Source organism: Diospyros lotus, chromosome 5 (genome assembly GCF_014633365.1).
Source record: "Diospyros lotus cultivar Yz01 chromosome 5, ASM1463336v1, whole genome shotgun sequence".
NCBI classification, from domain to species: domain Eukaryota; kingdom Viridiplantae; phylum Streptophyta; class Magnoliopsida; order Ericales; family Ebenaceae; genus Diospyros; species Diospyros lotus.
This window is the reverse complement of record NC_068342.1, coordinates 3,889,405-3,904,512: the sequence shown is the minus strand read 5'-3', so window position 1 is coordinate 3,904,512 and position 15,108 is coordinate 3,889,405. Positions and strand designations below refer to the sequence as shown.

Here is a 15,108-nt window from a genome sequence, read left to right as displayed (position 1 = left end):
CTTTGCCTTGTCTCTTCCACGCCAATTGTTGTTATTGGAGCAAAAAAATGGGAGAGAGAAATAATGTGTTGCTGAGTTGATCAAAAATAAGAATTGATTAGGCCACATTATATTTTATTAATCACGTTGGGCATTTTTCATTTGCAAAATCAAAAGGCGATGTAACGGATGATGGATTGTTGATGTTGAGAAAAATTTAGTGACCAAGTAGTAATAATCTAAAATTCAATGAGTGAGTATTTACATTTTTAAAATTAAGTGAGTATTTGTTAAATTTTTTTGTATTTTATTAATCACATGAACATTTTTTGTTTGTAAGATGTAACAAGAATGATTAACGTTAAGTAAAATTTAGTAAATATATAATAAAAATTCAAAGTTCAACAAATAAATAATTATATTTTTAAAATTTAGTGAATATATGTTAAATTTATCCAATAGCTGGAGCCAGCTTATCCCATTTTTACATTAATTTAACATTTTACATACATCTAAAGAAATACATTGAACGGTTCAAAACTAAAAGGAATTTACATAAATGATTAGGGGTGATTCTGATTGATAGAACGAATTTCAAAGCGTATCAGTTATTTACCTGAAATGAGAATGCACTTGAAGGAGATATATATTCAAGTATTGTGTAAGCATAAATACGTACTTATATAAGTTTGATGAGACAACATAAAAGTTTGTTTTTTTATTTATAGTCCTTTTAAAAGGCAGACACTTGGACCCTCACAATTCAAAGGTTAGGTTAATCAGCATCATTTTCACACATGCTTCAAATCACTTGATTCTCTAAACTAAAACTATAAATACAGATGAGATCAAGTGATTTTTAAGAAAGACCAATTCAAATCAATTATCCCAAATATATATATATATATATATAAATTATCACTCGCTACCTTCCGGGTGCCAATCTTAGGAAGCATGCTGCAACCTCCGAATCTACAAAAACAAGCCAAACATGTAACATTTCATTTATACAACAATACCAACAACATTAACATAATCAAATCTCAATCCACCAAGAAAAATTATTACTCTGTCAATCATATCTATGTGCGGCCGCGTCGATCCTTGATGATGGGCTCGTCGTCACCAACGACGACTATCAGGACAATCGATTTCTAATATAAAACGGGGAAACTAGCCGGCTGTTTCCTGTTTCTACTTGCTATTCTGATCACTAACATAATCAAAAGCTCACGGACAAAACTGTGAGGTGTTAAAAAGGATGAGATTCGCAGGATAATTTACAGCAGGTAAAGGTATGGTAATGATCCCGAAATTCACAGTAAATTATAGCCCAATTAAAAAAGGCTTTTTAAGGAAATAGCATGGAGGGGTGGCGAAATAGTGGAGTCATATCATAGCCATCAGAAGGAATCCGAGCATACTCAGCATAGTACTCAGAGGGTCCCCCATCATAGTAACCAGCAGTTCCACCGTAGAAGGATTCTCTTGGGGCATCCCTGGGCATATAAGGGAGTGACCTTTCCGGGTAAGGGATTATATGCGGGTCAACGAAGCCAGCAAGCTCATAGGGCCCTGGCAGTGGCGGGACGAAGTATGGTGCACCTTGACCAGCGAACCCGCTTGTCGAATATGGATGAGGCGAAGGAATTGAGCGAACGGCAGAACCAATAGAAGCATTTGGAGCATCTGCTGACACAACTGTACGACGTCGCTTATTTACACTCTGCTCAGCGGTAGACATGGTAAAAGCGCCAGATTTCTTTTCGCTCCTCTGCTGGAGCCTCTGCTGCTGTTGAACCTTGGGACCAGACACAATAGGAGCATCGCGTTTCTTCTCGTTCTTCTGTTGGGGTCGACTCTGCTCCTGCTGTTGTGTCATGGTGGCAGACCCAGTAGGAGCACCCTGTTTCTTCTCACTCTTCTTCTGTGGTCCACTCTGCTGTTGATGTTGAATCACGGGGGCAGACACAGGAATACCATGTTTCTTCTCGCCCTTCTGTTGTGATCCACTCTGCTGTTGATGTTGAATCACGGGGCCAGACACAGTAGGAACACCATTTTTCTTCCCGCTCTTCTGTTGTCCGCTCTGTAGTTGATGTTGAATCACAGGAGAAGACACGGTAGAAGCACCACGACGTTTCTTCTTTCTCTTCTTGCGTGATCTACTCTGCGGTTGATCTTGATCCTTGTGGGCAGACACATTAGAAGCCGAATATTTCTTCCCACTCTGCTGCCGTTGATCTTGATCCTTGTGGGCAGACACAATAGCAGCCGAACAGTTCTTCCCACTCTGCTGCCGTTGATCTTGATCCTTGTGGGCAGACACAATAAGAGCCGAACATTTCTTCCCACTCTGCTGCCGTTGATCTTGATCCTCGTGGGCAGACACAATAGGAGCCGAAAATTTCTTCCCACTCTGCTGCTGTGGTTGAGGGTTGGTTTCAGATGGTGTAGCACATTTACTTTCTGCCTTCTCAGTCAGCAAAAGAATGTGCTTCTCAACCTCCATGGGCACAATTTTTGTCCCAAGCTTGTGATCTTCAATGCATTTGATCACAGCCCTCAGAGCATCAATGCCAATCCTAATCTGTAAGAAATTTCAGTAAATAGTATGTTAGCTAGAGATAATGGATCTTATACTTGAAAGGTTGCACTAAAATGGTAAAACAAGTCACTGGCAACAATAAATAAACAAATGAATTATAACACTAGCAAAAAAATGGTAACAAGGGAATGTACCTGCTCTCCAGTAAAGTTCTTGCTCTCGAAAATTTCATCAGAAATCTTCTTCCAATACTTGAAGTAATCTTCCAAGATGGGACCTGGTGGGAACTCACGAACCAGTTTAAATGCATGTATTAATCTAATAGCTGCAGGGTTCTGCCTCCTTCCAATAAGGCCTTGAACAACACCTGCCATACCAAACAAAATGTAAATGTTATTAAGAGGGCTATATAACATGAATACATGACAAATACCAATCTAGTCAATGTTTGAGAATCGGAATCACACAAACAAATAAAAATATAGTTAGTTTAGTGAATCCAAAATAAGTCCAAATATTCATTATTCATTAACAAGTACACAACCAAGATGACAAAGAAAGAGAGGAACTCTATCTAAGATGTTCGAATTTGAAATCCAATAATCAATCAATTGTTGGTTCTCTAATATTAGCTCAGGCTGCTGTTGTAGATGAACTTGGTGTTCAAGCGCCTTCCAAGCCAGGCTGCTCAAGTGGACTTCCTTGCTCCCCAAAATTTGAGAATGCAGGGCCATGCTGCCCCTGACCAGTGTGAACAAGTTCAAAGGATGGGGTCAGCGGATATTGCACATTCATCATAATGAAGTGGTAAAATCGTTGAATTTGTTTGGGATGTCATGGGTCTTCTACCAACCAATAAGGGTACTGCATCACTCCATCATACAAGACTGGTCATATAACAAGAAAATATAACGGAACTCCAATAATTTGTACTCAAGAGCTCATTTTGGCTGCTTCTATCTGCCAGGATCTAAAAGGCTGAACCAGGCCCTTGACTAGGTACAGATGTGGAAAGAAGCATGGTTTCTCATTCCTAATCCTATAAAGAAAGGCCCTTTTTTACTAGGTATAGATGATGTAGAATTTTCACCCTGCATACATGGGTCCTGCACCTTTTTGACACCTACTGAATCTAGCTTTGCCAACCAGGGAAAGACGAGAACTGAAAATAAAGGTAAAATGGAAAATGCCCCTAGGAATCACATAAAAAGTAATGGAAATTGACTGTATGAGGCAACTGAAAACAAATATAAGAATGTGAAAACATGTTGAGAGCTTCAGCCTTCAGGCAAAGAAAATTTATTGAACCTTTCTAATTTGAGGAGAACAAAAAAGACAAATGAGCCTATCCGTCTTAGGAAAACCATATCTGTGTAACCCCCAGGGAACTAACTGAATTTCATGTTGCTGAATGTTGAAGTTCCATCAAGTTTTCAGTTTTCCAAAATGACAATTGTTCAAAGAAGTTTTACTAATGAACCCAACTGTGCATTGGAAAACCGTAGACCTAATCAACCCAATAGGGTAATCTGAAACCTTCTCTTCCTCTCCCCTTCTTCCAGGTGATGGATGAGATCAGAGAATAGCATAGAACCCAGAACCAAAACTAATATATCCCAACCCAACTTCTAAAAGAAACCAATACGATTGGGAAACAAAAACAGAGGGCTGAAAGCCCAGTTCCTAGAAGTCCACAATTGAACCCATCCCCAACTGAAATCCAAAACGATAATTGACCCATTTTTCAATTTTAACCCAGATTCAACCAGATCTAGTTGATCCTTTGTGTGTGCGCGCGTGTGTGTGTTTTTTTTTTCTTTCTTTTTTTTTTTTTTTTTTGGGGGGGGGGGGGGGGGCATCTATTGGTATCGTAACCAACAAAAATTTATTTTAAAATTCCTCATTTTCATTATTTTGCCAAGCTCCATCTTGTTTTCACTACATATTGGGCATCCTCTTTTGAAAATCAAGAACCTGGGCAAAATGGACCCTTCACTCTTGACTTCATTCTTTCACACTGCTCAACATTTTCCACATTAATTCCATCTCAGCTTCTAAGTTAAATGTGACTTCTCATGGTATTTCAATTTTACAAAGTTTACTTTATCCTCCCTCAAGCTCCCCACCACCACCCAAATACATAGAGACATAGAGTTCTATACCTACATCTAAAATGACAGCCTATGCTACAAAATTATACTACTCCCCCCCCCCCCCCCCCCCCCAACCCAACACACACAGTTCTATATCTACATGACTACATCTAAAATGATAAGCCCATGATACAAAATTATCTTTATAAGTAGAAAATTCAATTCAACCATAATGAGGAAACACAAAGGATCAAATGAAATATCAGATAACTATAAAAGTACAACTTAAATCTAATGAACAAGAAATTACAACAGAAACTAAAAAAATAGTACAGGATAACTGAGAGAGCACATATAAAAAAAGTTAGCACTTAGTGAACTGCTAGAGACAAGATATCAGACACAAAAGGAGATAAGGTTTCGCAGAAGTAGTATGAAGCTTAATCTTCAGAAAGCTTACCAGGGACCGTGTCCACGAAGCCAAGGACTCCAAACAATTCAGGAGCCTCTTGGTGCCAAGCAATTGTCTCAAGAAGTTTCAGAACCTCGTCAGAATCAAAACCAGTTACCAATCCATAAATCCCTACAAGCTGCAAAAAACCTAAGACCTCCAAAGAGTTTTCATCCTGCACTTCCAGTTCTATTTTCCTATCAACTGCAAATTTTGCTGCCAGCCTTGCCTTCCAATCAACAGCAACTTTTGCAGCTTCCTCTTTGACACAACGCCTAATCTCTGGTGAGATTCTCATCAGTTGTGCTAACAAAAGTGTGCAACTCCTTTGAACAACTCTAGTTTGAAACTCCTTGTCACCCTTCTTCAAATGCGGTGGGTAGAAACCTTCTAAGGCATCCAATACAAGCTTTCCAGGGTCGGCTGACATTCGCAGGGCTAGAAAAACCTCATCGCGCATTGAATCATGGTCATCAACGTGTTCATTGAGGAAAATCTGCAAACATCTTCCATCCATAGTGACCGAGAACTGCAGACTTGCAGCCACGGAATTACTTCCATCGTTGCTCGCCCAAACCTCTTCTTGCTCGACCTTCACCTTCGTCATCGTGTGAACCTTGCCCGAGCCAGCCTCTCTCAACTCGAGCTGTTTCGCGAGTTCTTCACAACGTTTTTCTCTCGATTCTACCTCTTTGCAGCGTAGTTCGAACAGCTTCTCCTTCGATTGGAGCTCTGCCAAACGCCGTTCAACCGTTTGCTGCAACGACTCCAGTTCCTTCTCTCTGGACTCGACTTCCAACAACCAACCATTCACGCTCTCCTGCAAATCAAGGAGCTCCGTCGATTTCTTCTCATACTCCAATCGCGCCACATCAAACCCTTTCTCCCTCGATTCGAGCTCCTTCGAGCGTTGTTCGAGCAACAATTCGGCCGAACCCAATTGCTTCTCTTTCGAATCGAGTTCTTCGCAGCGCTCCTCGATGAACTTCTGGATTGAATCGAAATGGGCTTCCAGGTCACTCTGCTGTCGATTGATCAACTGAATCGACTGTTTAAACGCTTCGGAAAGACCCTCCTTCTGCGAATCGGCGAGCTTCAGGCCGGCAGAAATCCTCTCCGCCATGACCGTTTCGACGGTACGCCGCCCTCGTAGAACCCTAAGAAGAGCGACGCTTCGCGATATGAGAGAGAAAGAGAGAGAGAGAGAGAGAGAGAGCGGTTGCGGTGGGATTTCAAAATTGGGAAGCAAAAAATGCTTTTCGGGCAATTTTAATTTAACTTTTATCGTGGGTCTTATGGCCATCGCCGTCGCCAATGCTCCCCAGTCCCCACCGACAAGGGTTCAAAGTTCATTTCCCTTCCATATTTGTGCCTTTCCATATACTCTTATTAGGGTTTGTGAAAAAAACGTACTTATAGAAATGGTGTTGACGAGAAAAACTTACCTCAAGATAAAATTCGTAGATTTGAAGGAGGAAAGTTTCGTTGAAGCATTAGAGTTCATTCAGTTAATCAATCGACAGAGTAACCTTGAAGCTCATTTCAATTTAATTCGGAAGTGCATCTAGGAACGTCGTAAAGAACTCGATTAGAAGGAAAAACAATTTGTGTTTGCCTGAATTTTTGCTCGAACAATACTCAAAAGAGCTCGAATCGAAGGAGAAAGGGTTTGATGTGACCCGATTTGAGTATGAGAACGAATTGACGAAGCTCCTTGATTTGCAGGGGACGACGATTGATAGGTTATTGAAAGTGAAGTCCAAAGAGAAGGAAATGGAGTTATTGCAGTAAACAATTGAATAGTGTTTGGTAGAGCTCCAATCGAAGGAGAAGTTGTTCGAACTACGCTGTAAATAGATAGAATCGAGAGAAAAACATTGTGAAGAACTCGCAAAACAACTCGAATTGAGAGAGACTGACTTGGGTAAGGTTCACGTGAAAGTGAAGATCGAGCGTGAGAAGAGGTTTGGGTGAGAAAGAAGATGTTTGCAAGTTGAACACGTTGATTATCACAATTTAATGCACGATAGGATTTATATAACCTTGAGAATATCAAACCTATAAGATTTCTATTCACCACATTTGACGAAACGTGATAAGGATGAAAGATTAGAATAATGACATCGAGAAATGTGTTGTGGGAATGGGGATTAAAATATCACCACTTGTGATTTCATTGTATTTTAAATTTGATAATAAAAAATGACTTTTATTGACCTCAAATCTCATGTGGTGTCACCTTATAAATAATATATATAATATTAAAATCACATTTAATAGAGTTTTGAGTTATTTTTATTTGATAAGCTTTTTTATTTTAATTTATTTAAATTTTGTTCTTTGATGGATGTTTTCACACTTCTCTCTCTACATTTTGCTTTTAAAAACTCAAAACAAACCACAAATATTGCACAGCCTCAACATTTACGATAATTGTGATCTAAAATCTAAATTTAATTATAATAAAAATATATTTGTAATTAAAAATTTATCTCCTTTGTGACTTATATTGTTATTAGACTATAAATTTATATAAATCATCTTTTGTATGCATTTATAAATGAGTGTACTAATTAATACATTGAAATTATTGTAACAATATTATCATTGTTGTTTTAATATAATAATAATTTTATTTGATTGAAAATGTCATTCGTCAAGCTATCTGAATTTATAAAAATAAGAAAATAATCAAAGAATGAGAGAAAGTCTCTGTGCGAACACTCTAATATCTAAGTTAGATACTAAATATTAATTGAGACTATATTAAAACCAATATAAAAAATGTACATTTTCAAGAATGAGTGCCCGCTTATTTATAGATGAATATAGAGTAATTTAAAGTATTTCAGGATTATAATTCTTATAAATAATATTTATCTTAATTAATCATAATCTATTATCTTGCCCTTTTGCATATAGAATTTATTGTGGATGACTGTTTATTCTAATATTTTAAAATAATTTCTTAATTAAAATTCTTTATGAATAATCACTTATTTTTTCAAAGAAATTTTCAGATGTCAAAATTATTTAATTTACATGAGACTTTCCTCGTATAAGAAATTTACGCCTTTTAGATCAAAAAAGTTATTTTAAACTTTTAGACTTTTTTACCTTTTAATGAACTCATGTCATGATGCAATAATCATAATAATAATTTTTCATTCTTTGATATTTTTTAATGTAATTTTTTTATGTAAAATTTTTATATATTTACTGATCTAATCATAATTTATTTTTGATCCTAAATTTGTGCGAAAGACACTCCTTTCTCTCGTAAGATAACATTTGTTAAAATAAATAAAATAAAATTATATTAAAATAATTTATTCAAATAGAGATATATAAATTTATTTGAAAAATTTAAGATGAAAAATCACATAATTTATTTTAAGATAAATTTAACAAATATAATAAAAATAATAATTTTATTTAAATATTTTTCATATTTCATTTTTTTCTATTTATATATTAATTAATAAATACTACCTAATTAAATAACTGATACTAGGTAACAACATATAACAAGAAAAAAAATCAGAAATAAGTTAGGTGGGCCTAGCCTGTTTCGCCAGTGGGCCAGCCTGATTATGTATATTCGTTCGAGAACATTTTATTTTTTTATGTACTTTACAATTTTAAATTCTTATTCTCAATTTGAATTTTAAAATCTAAGACTAGATTTAAATTGAAATAATTGATAAAAAAAAATATAAAATTAAAAAAAATAACATCATTTTATAAATATCAAAATATTATCGTTTTAAAGTTTAATCAGTTCAATTAATTTAGTTATTCTAACTCAAAAAAATAAAAATCAAACTTTAAAAAAAGATTTAACCAAATCAAACCGATGCAAAAAAAAAAAATGAACTGAATTGACAAGTTCAATTGATTTGAGTCATCTAATTCGAATAAATCGAACTTTTACGTAAATTTAGATCTAAAAAAATAATAATAAAATCACACTTTTGGAATGCAAACATTCAAAATTTATAAATTTATAATAATATCATTTAAATTCTTTTAATCTAAAGTTTATTTTCTCATTGAAACTAACCATGATCTACTAAATTTAAGTAATTTCTTATTATTATCAGACATAATAATAAATTTATAATTATTAATAAAGGTCTATCTCAAGTTTATAGTATTCGAAATACTTACAAAAAGATAAAATAATTAAAAAAATCAAGTGTCTCTCATGAGTTGTTCAATTATTAAATTAATCCCCGTAGAAAAGTATAAAAACACCTCTTATTTATAAAAATCTTATTTCGACCGAAAATATCACTTCTTATTCATAAGAATCGAAATTAATAAGTACACGAACATCCACGCCTTTCAAATTATTTGTTTCAAATTTCTAGACAAAAATATCAAAGATAAAGTTAACACATTTTCAGACCTGTCAAAAACTTTTAGAAAAATCTCTTGAAAGTACCCAAAAGAGGATTCCAAGAGGGGATTTCTATTTTCAGGTTTCTTCCTCCTGGACCTATTTTGAGCTTAAGCCCTTTCTTCTATAAAAAGTATTCCATAAAAAAATTATCTTCTTCTAATGATTTTAGTAATTTTCTTATTTAATTTAATACATTAAAAAACAACCAATAAATTAAAAATGTATCAAAGAGCACACAAATAGTCAATTCAGATACATATATTATCATAACATCCAACCTCGTATAGTAAAATAATAAAAAGCAGACAACGCAGCTGAATGCACCATGATGTTGAGAGACTCTTGTGCACTTTATTCGGCTTAATAAGTATGGTAACTACTGTCACAGCATTAGCAGCTTATTCTTGCAGGCCTATAACACCTGCATGCAAGTGAAAGTGAATCAATCATTAGATTAGAGGATGCAGAACTAGAGGCTAAAGCTAAAGAACTAACACAGACAGGGGGAGGAAAGAAGACAGAAACAATCTCTGCTCTCTTGTTCTCCACAACATTTGATAACCATGAAGCATCCTGTAACCATATATATATAACTTAATATTGAACCTAAACAAACTCAAAATATCCAACCCCATCTCGACAGTGGACGAGACTCCTTGCTTTGCAAGTTCAGGAGAGGGTCGTCTTTTACATACAACCTCAACCCTTGCCTGTCTATTACAAAGAGCCTATTTTTAACAAATTCACTGGCCGGGCCGAGAGTGATTGTTAAGGATCAAAGCAGGGGTATTTTTGTTATTTTGGTCTCTCAACTGATTAATTCGCGAAAAAAATTAGTCCTAATTCTTTCTCATATGAAAATTTCTGCCGACAGATAACACAAGGCAGCACAGAAATGAGAAGAGAAAAGAGAACTTGCTTACCACAGGCAACCCTGCCACCAGCATTGCCAGTGCTTTTGCTTAACTCATGTCCACCTGATCAGGGAAGAAAGGTAACGTCAGTGGATGTTTTCAGAGCAAAAGGAGGGTCGTTGAACCGAGGAAGATCTACTCTGGGAGCTTGGCAACCCTAGTCGGTGGTAGTCGGGAGGGGGAAGAAGAAGAAGAAGAAAATGAAAGCTCAAAGCAAAGCTAAAAATGAGATGAAGTTATCAAACAACATGCTAAGCTTCATTTATTTTAGTTGAAAAATGAAGAGTGGACACTGGAAAAAAAAAATGAAAACCAAAACTGAAAACGAAATGTGAAGGCTCTGTCAAACAGTTCCTAACTTCTAAGCTAATACCATTTCCCCTTTTTAGCTGATGGGTAGATTTGAGATGAATAGCTTCAAGCATCTCTAACAACCGAATAACTCAAGCAACCATAGAAACATAAAAGAACACCCATGGTTGGTGATGTACACTATTGCAACATTTAACTCCGAAAAGAAGAAAGAAAAATGATCAAAAGATGTAAAACCGGAAAACTTTATGAAGGCGGAGTTCAAAAGGAAGTCATATAACAAAACAAGTGAAGAATAAGCTTCGGTTTCAAAATTTTCAGCCATACCCCTGCCAAGATCATCAGGATCCACATGGACAACAACAGCCCTTCCAATAATGGAATTTGGTCCAGCAAGAGGAATCTGCAAGCATATGCCAAAAACTTAGAAGGTGGATCGTCCATAATGCCATGTCTTTACATATAGAAATAACAATTTAACTGATAATAATAACAACAATATGCGTTCACTCGCCTGCTTGTCAATAACTGCAACACCAGCAGTACCTAAACCACGGAAATACAGGAAATATATTAGGACAACTATAAAAAATCATAAGCAAGCTAATCCACCCTTGAGATACTAATTTCAGAAATCCTGAGCATACTAGATCTACCCTTAGAATACATTTGGGAGAGGGGGATGGAATGGAAATGGATAGAAGAGTGTAATCCCAGTTTGAGAGAGACAATAGTAATGGAATGGAATAAAAAGTGGTGAGAATCCAAAGCCCTATCTTTTGTTCTGTTCATCAGCAAAGATCTTCTTGTTCTGACTAAATCTTCTTGTTCCTAGATGATAAATAGGAACTTATTTTTGTTCTGTTCATCAGCAAAAATCAAGCATGGATTATAGTAAAAGCATAGTGCATAGTGCATACCATCAGCACCAGCTGCCACGTTACCCAAATCACCAGCATGGCGATTTTCATCTTCGGGAGCACCATGTTCTTTGTCATAGGGATTGAAATGTGGTCCTGAATAATGATTCAAAAATATCAAATTTTCTCAGCACAACTATTAAGTAAAACAAGAAGTGAATAGTAACTCTAAGATTCTGGCAAAAAGCATTAATGATAACAATTCACAGAAACAATTAAGAGTGAGAATAAAAGCAAAATAAGCCTGGACTCAAAATAATACCAGTTGACATGCAGCCATTTGTCGTATCACCAAGGGCATGGACGTGAAAACCATGCAGCCCAGGCTTAAGACCAGAAATGTTTCCAGTGACAGTAGTTGGCCCTGCAAATATGCTTACATTAAGAACTAAGTTGCACAATAAAAAAGCATTATATTGAACTATTCTACACATGCAGATGAATAAACTTCTATTACCATCTCCTTCTTGGGCAAAGTAGATGGTTCCAGTCACCCCTTCATTACTGCAAAGGACAGCAACAGCCTTCCCCATTGTCCTATGACTGAGATCTAAGAACATGATAGAGAAAGGCAATTAGTGAATTCAGAAAACACCAATTAGAGAAGCACCAAGCACGAGGAAGACTGGAAACTTGTTGACCGCAAGAAATAATGGGCATAAACCAAGAAAATATACAAGGCCTAGTTAAGAACATAAATCATAAGAGAGACTATGCGCATCGAAACAATTGACATATTTTCAGGGCAGGTGTTAATGATTTAATTGCCCGTTTGACACAGAAAATGTAGTTCAAAGCAGGAAGGCAGGAAACACAGAATTAAGTGGTCAATCCCAGTCATATTTTCCCCAGGAATGAGGTCTAGTTCATACATGTTACGCCTTGTTGGGAAGCTCCAACTGAATTAGATTATCTTTACCAATATAACAAGGTGAGTCTTCTCTTTTAGGCAAATCAATGAGAAGATTAGCCTCCAAAACTTATGAGTATGTACACAACAATATTTTCCTTTTTCAGAGAAGGTTGGAGTTTAAAAACTCGCGGTATAATGAAATACAGATTAGTCTTCGCCTGCTTGTTGATTCTAACAATTTTTCAGCTAAAGAAGGGTCAAAGCTTACAGTGACAAACAAACGGCAAGGGCTCAGCTCAGCTCATATAAGTACACTGAATCTGATACACGGTGTCTAATCTTCCCTAAAAACTTATACATTCATAAGATTGTCAACAAGATCTCTAGTAATTCAAGTAGCAATACCAAGTCTATTGAAGATGGCCCTCTTACAATTAGCTGCAACAAATAAAAATAACATCAGATATGGAAAGAACTGTACACTTGAGCAAACTCTAAGCAATTGTTCAGAACCCATAGAAACCACAAGTGTTAGGAAGAAGAATAACACGAGCAGAGTCACTGTTAAAAAAAAAAAAACAAGTATATTTTCACGGCACAACGCACAAAGATCAACTATTTTGCTCAATCTATTTAGCTCTTGTCTTCCTTGCTCCTCTTAACAACCAAACGTAAGGTAACCCCAAATGGTTAATTCACAACTGGTTATATCTGCAAACAATGGCTCACTTGAGAAACAGAAAATAAAAAAGAAGAAAGAAAACTCGAGTGAAGAGCCCAAAGGAATCGAGCATCGTCAACTGCACCATACAATGCATATATACCAAACATATCAAGGAAAATTCACGATTGATTGGGAAACTAAATACGTAATCTGAGGGGAAAGGCCCAAATTAATGCTCCAGAGAGCGAAAATAAGAGAGGAGGTGGAGGAGGATCAAGGAGTTCACCTGGACACAGACGTGGGAAGAGGGAAAGGGATGATCGTGGAGGAAATGGAGAAAAACAGAGGTGGGTGACGATATAAGAGAGTGAGAGAGAGGAGATGGCTCTAGAGTTTGCTTAGTGTCGCTGGGTGCGTGCCTACGTGTCAATGTTTAAGGAAGAGAAGGACAAAGGAAGAGCTTCTTCTTCGGTCCTCATCACTGCTGACCGATGCTTTGGGGACTTTTGCGACTGGGCCCAAGTTACATCGTTCTGATTTACGCTTACACTTTTTTATTGACTAAAAAATATATAGCCGTTTCTTCACGCACATGATGCAGTGATAAATTATTTAAAATTTTATGTTAAATATTAATATTTAAATTATACATATATTATATTGAATGTCAAATTTTAGATGTATATAAACTATTATCCGCATCTGAATTAACGTAGAGATGCATCAAGGGGAAGGTCACTATCTGGGGATTAGTCGGGCAGACACTTGAGGGGAATAAAAAAAAATATATATATATAATTGTTTAATTTTTAATGTATAAAATACCAACATTAAGTATTTTAATTATTAAAAATTATTATTTTAAATTTTTATCATGACGAAATATTTATATGTGTTTGAATACACCTATTTCTATAATTGGCACACTATGTGAATGACCGATTAACAATATTTTAATAGATTAATTGATTTGTTATGTTCTCTTAATAATTAAAAAATATAACATTTAATTTTTAATGTGCAAACTTTTAAGATTTCGTATCTCAAATATTAAAAATTGTTGTTTTAAGTGCTTATTCTAAGACACAAAAGAGGATATAAACAAAGAAAGTGATGGAATTGAGTGCAACTACGACAAATGATAGGCATTACTTATGTTATATTTGTGTTTGATAATAGAATAAAGTAGCATTTTTTATGTTAGTAATTTAGATATTTGGGATTTAAGATTTTTTTTAATTTACGAGTAATTTGATCTTTTCCTCGTTAAAGTAAATTTAAATTTGATGTGTCTCGCTAATGTAAATTTTGTATAACACGTCACTTTCTTTTTTTTATGTGTATGTTTTACGTGGTGTGTATAATAATTTTAGTTACTCTTATTTGAGGTAAGGATTTAAAATAACAATTTTAATAGTTGAGATATAAAATTTATATTTTTTTTGTACATTATGGATTAAATATCATATTTTTTAATTATTAATAGTGTACAATAATCAGTTAATCTATTCAAATATTACCAACTAGTCATTTACACCATGTATTACTCATGAAAACATATGTATTCATATATGTACTAATATTTCATCACAATAAGAATCTAAAGTAATAATTTTTAATAATTAAAATATTAAATCTTTGCATTTCATATAAATACAAAATTAAATATTATATTTTTTTAATTATTAAGATAACACCAAATGTATTAAGCCAAATTTCAATCATCGTTAAAACAAAGAAAAATGGTTGAGAAGTATGGAATTTCGTATTGAGTTTCATCTTTATATTGGTTATTAGAAATCAAACATTTTAAGAGTATAAATTTGTTTATTTTTATTAGTTTGTTCGACACGTGGAGTTTCGTATATAATAAGATATATTTAGAGTTTATTTAATGTGTATTTGAATAATGATAAGTGCAAATGGCTCGTCGTTGAAAAGTAATATTAAAATTTGAACAAATACTTGT

The 15,108-nt window shown here is 35.0% G+C and overlaps 2 protein-coding genes across 3 annotated transcripts; both read right to left on the bottom strand.

Moving 5' to 3' along the window:
* Positions 1-1,198: 1,198 nt before the first annotated feature.
* On the bottom strand, positions 1,199-6,374 carry LOC127802595 (FRIGIDA-like protein 5). The gene is made up of 3 exons (XM_052338490.1): positions 5,081-6,374; positions 2,722-2,894; positions 1,199-2,569 (listed from the first exon to the last, which is right to left on the bottom strand). The coding sequence occupies exons 1-3, from the start codon at positions 6,372-6,374 to the stop codon at positions 1,331-1,333; spliced, it is 2,706 nt and encodes a 901-aa protein (XP_052194450.1). The 3' UTR covers positions 1,199-1,330.
* A 3,342-nt stretch (positions 6,375-9,716) lies between these two features.
* Positions 9,717-13,530, bottom strand: LOC127801239 (superoxide dismutase [Cu-Zn] 4A-like). 2 transcript variants are annotated; one of them, XM_052336170.1, is made up of 8 exons: positions 13,426-13,530; positions 12,080-12,172; positions 11,885-11,986; positions 11,623-11,718; positions 11,217-11,248; positions 11,030-11,105; positions 10,400-10,453; positions 9,717-9,897 (listed from the first exon to the last, which is right to left on the bottom strand). In XM_052336170.1, the coding sequence occupies exons 2-8, from the start codon at positions 12,153-12,155 to the stop codon at positions 9,875-9,877; spliced, it is 459 nt and encodes a 152-aa protein (XP_052192130.1). In that variant the 5' UTR covers positions 12,156-12,172; positions 13,426-13,530; the 3' UTR covers positions 9,717-9,874. The 2 variants fall into 2 exon arrangements, with proteins under 2 accessions (XP_052192130.1, XP_052192131.1); XM_052336171.1 differs by lacking the exon at positions 10,400-10,453.
* Between the last annotated feature and the right edge of the window lie 1,578 nt (positions 13,531-15,108).

Excerpts from the sequence above, each read along its gene's own strand:
- LOC127802595 (XM_052338490.1), bottom strand. The coding sequence starts at position 6,374 with ATGGCCATAAGACCCACGATAAAAGTTAAATTAAAATTGCCCGAAAAG. Across the intron at positions 2,895-5,080 it reads CTTCGTGGACACGGTCCCTG|GTGTTGTTCAAGGCCTTATT; the intron begins GTAAGCTTTCTG and ends TTGGTATGGCAG. Across the intron at positions 2,570-2,721 it reads AGAACTTTACTGGAGAGCAG|ATTAGGATTGGCATTGATGC; the intron begins GTACATTCCCTT and ends AATTTCTTACAG.
- LOC127801239 (XM_052336170.1), bottom strand. The coding sequence starts at position 12,155 with ATGGGGAAGGCTGTTGCTGTCCTTTGCAGTAATGAAGGGGTGACTGGA. Across the intron at positions 11,106-11,216 it reads TTGCAGTTATTGACAAGCAG|ATTCCTCTTGCTGGACCAAA; the intron begins GCGAGTGAACGC and ends ATATGCTTGCAG. Across the intron at positions 9,898-10,399 it reads TGGTGGCAGGGTTGCCTGTG|GTGTTATAGGCCTGCAAGAA; the intron begins GTAAGCAAGTTC and ends ACTTGCATGCAG.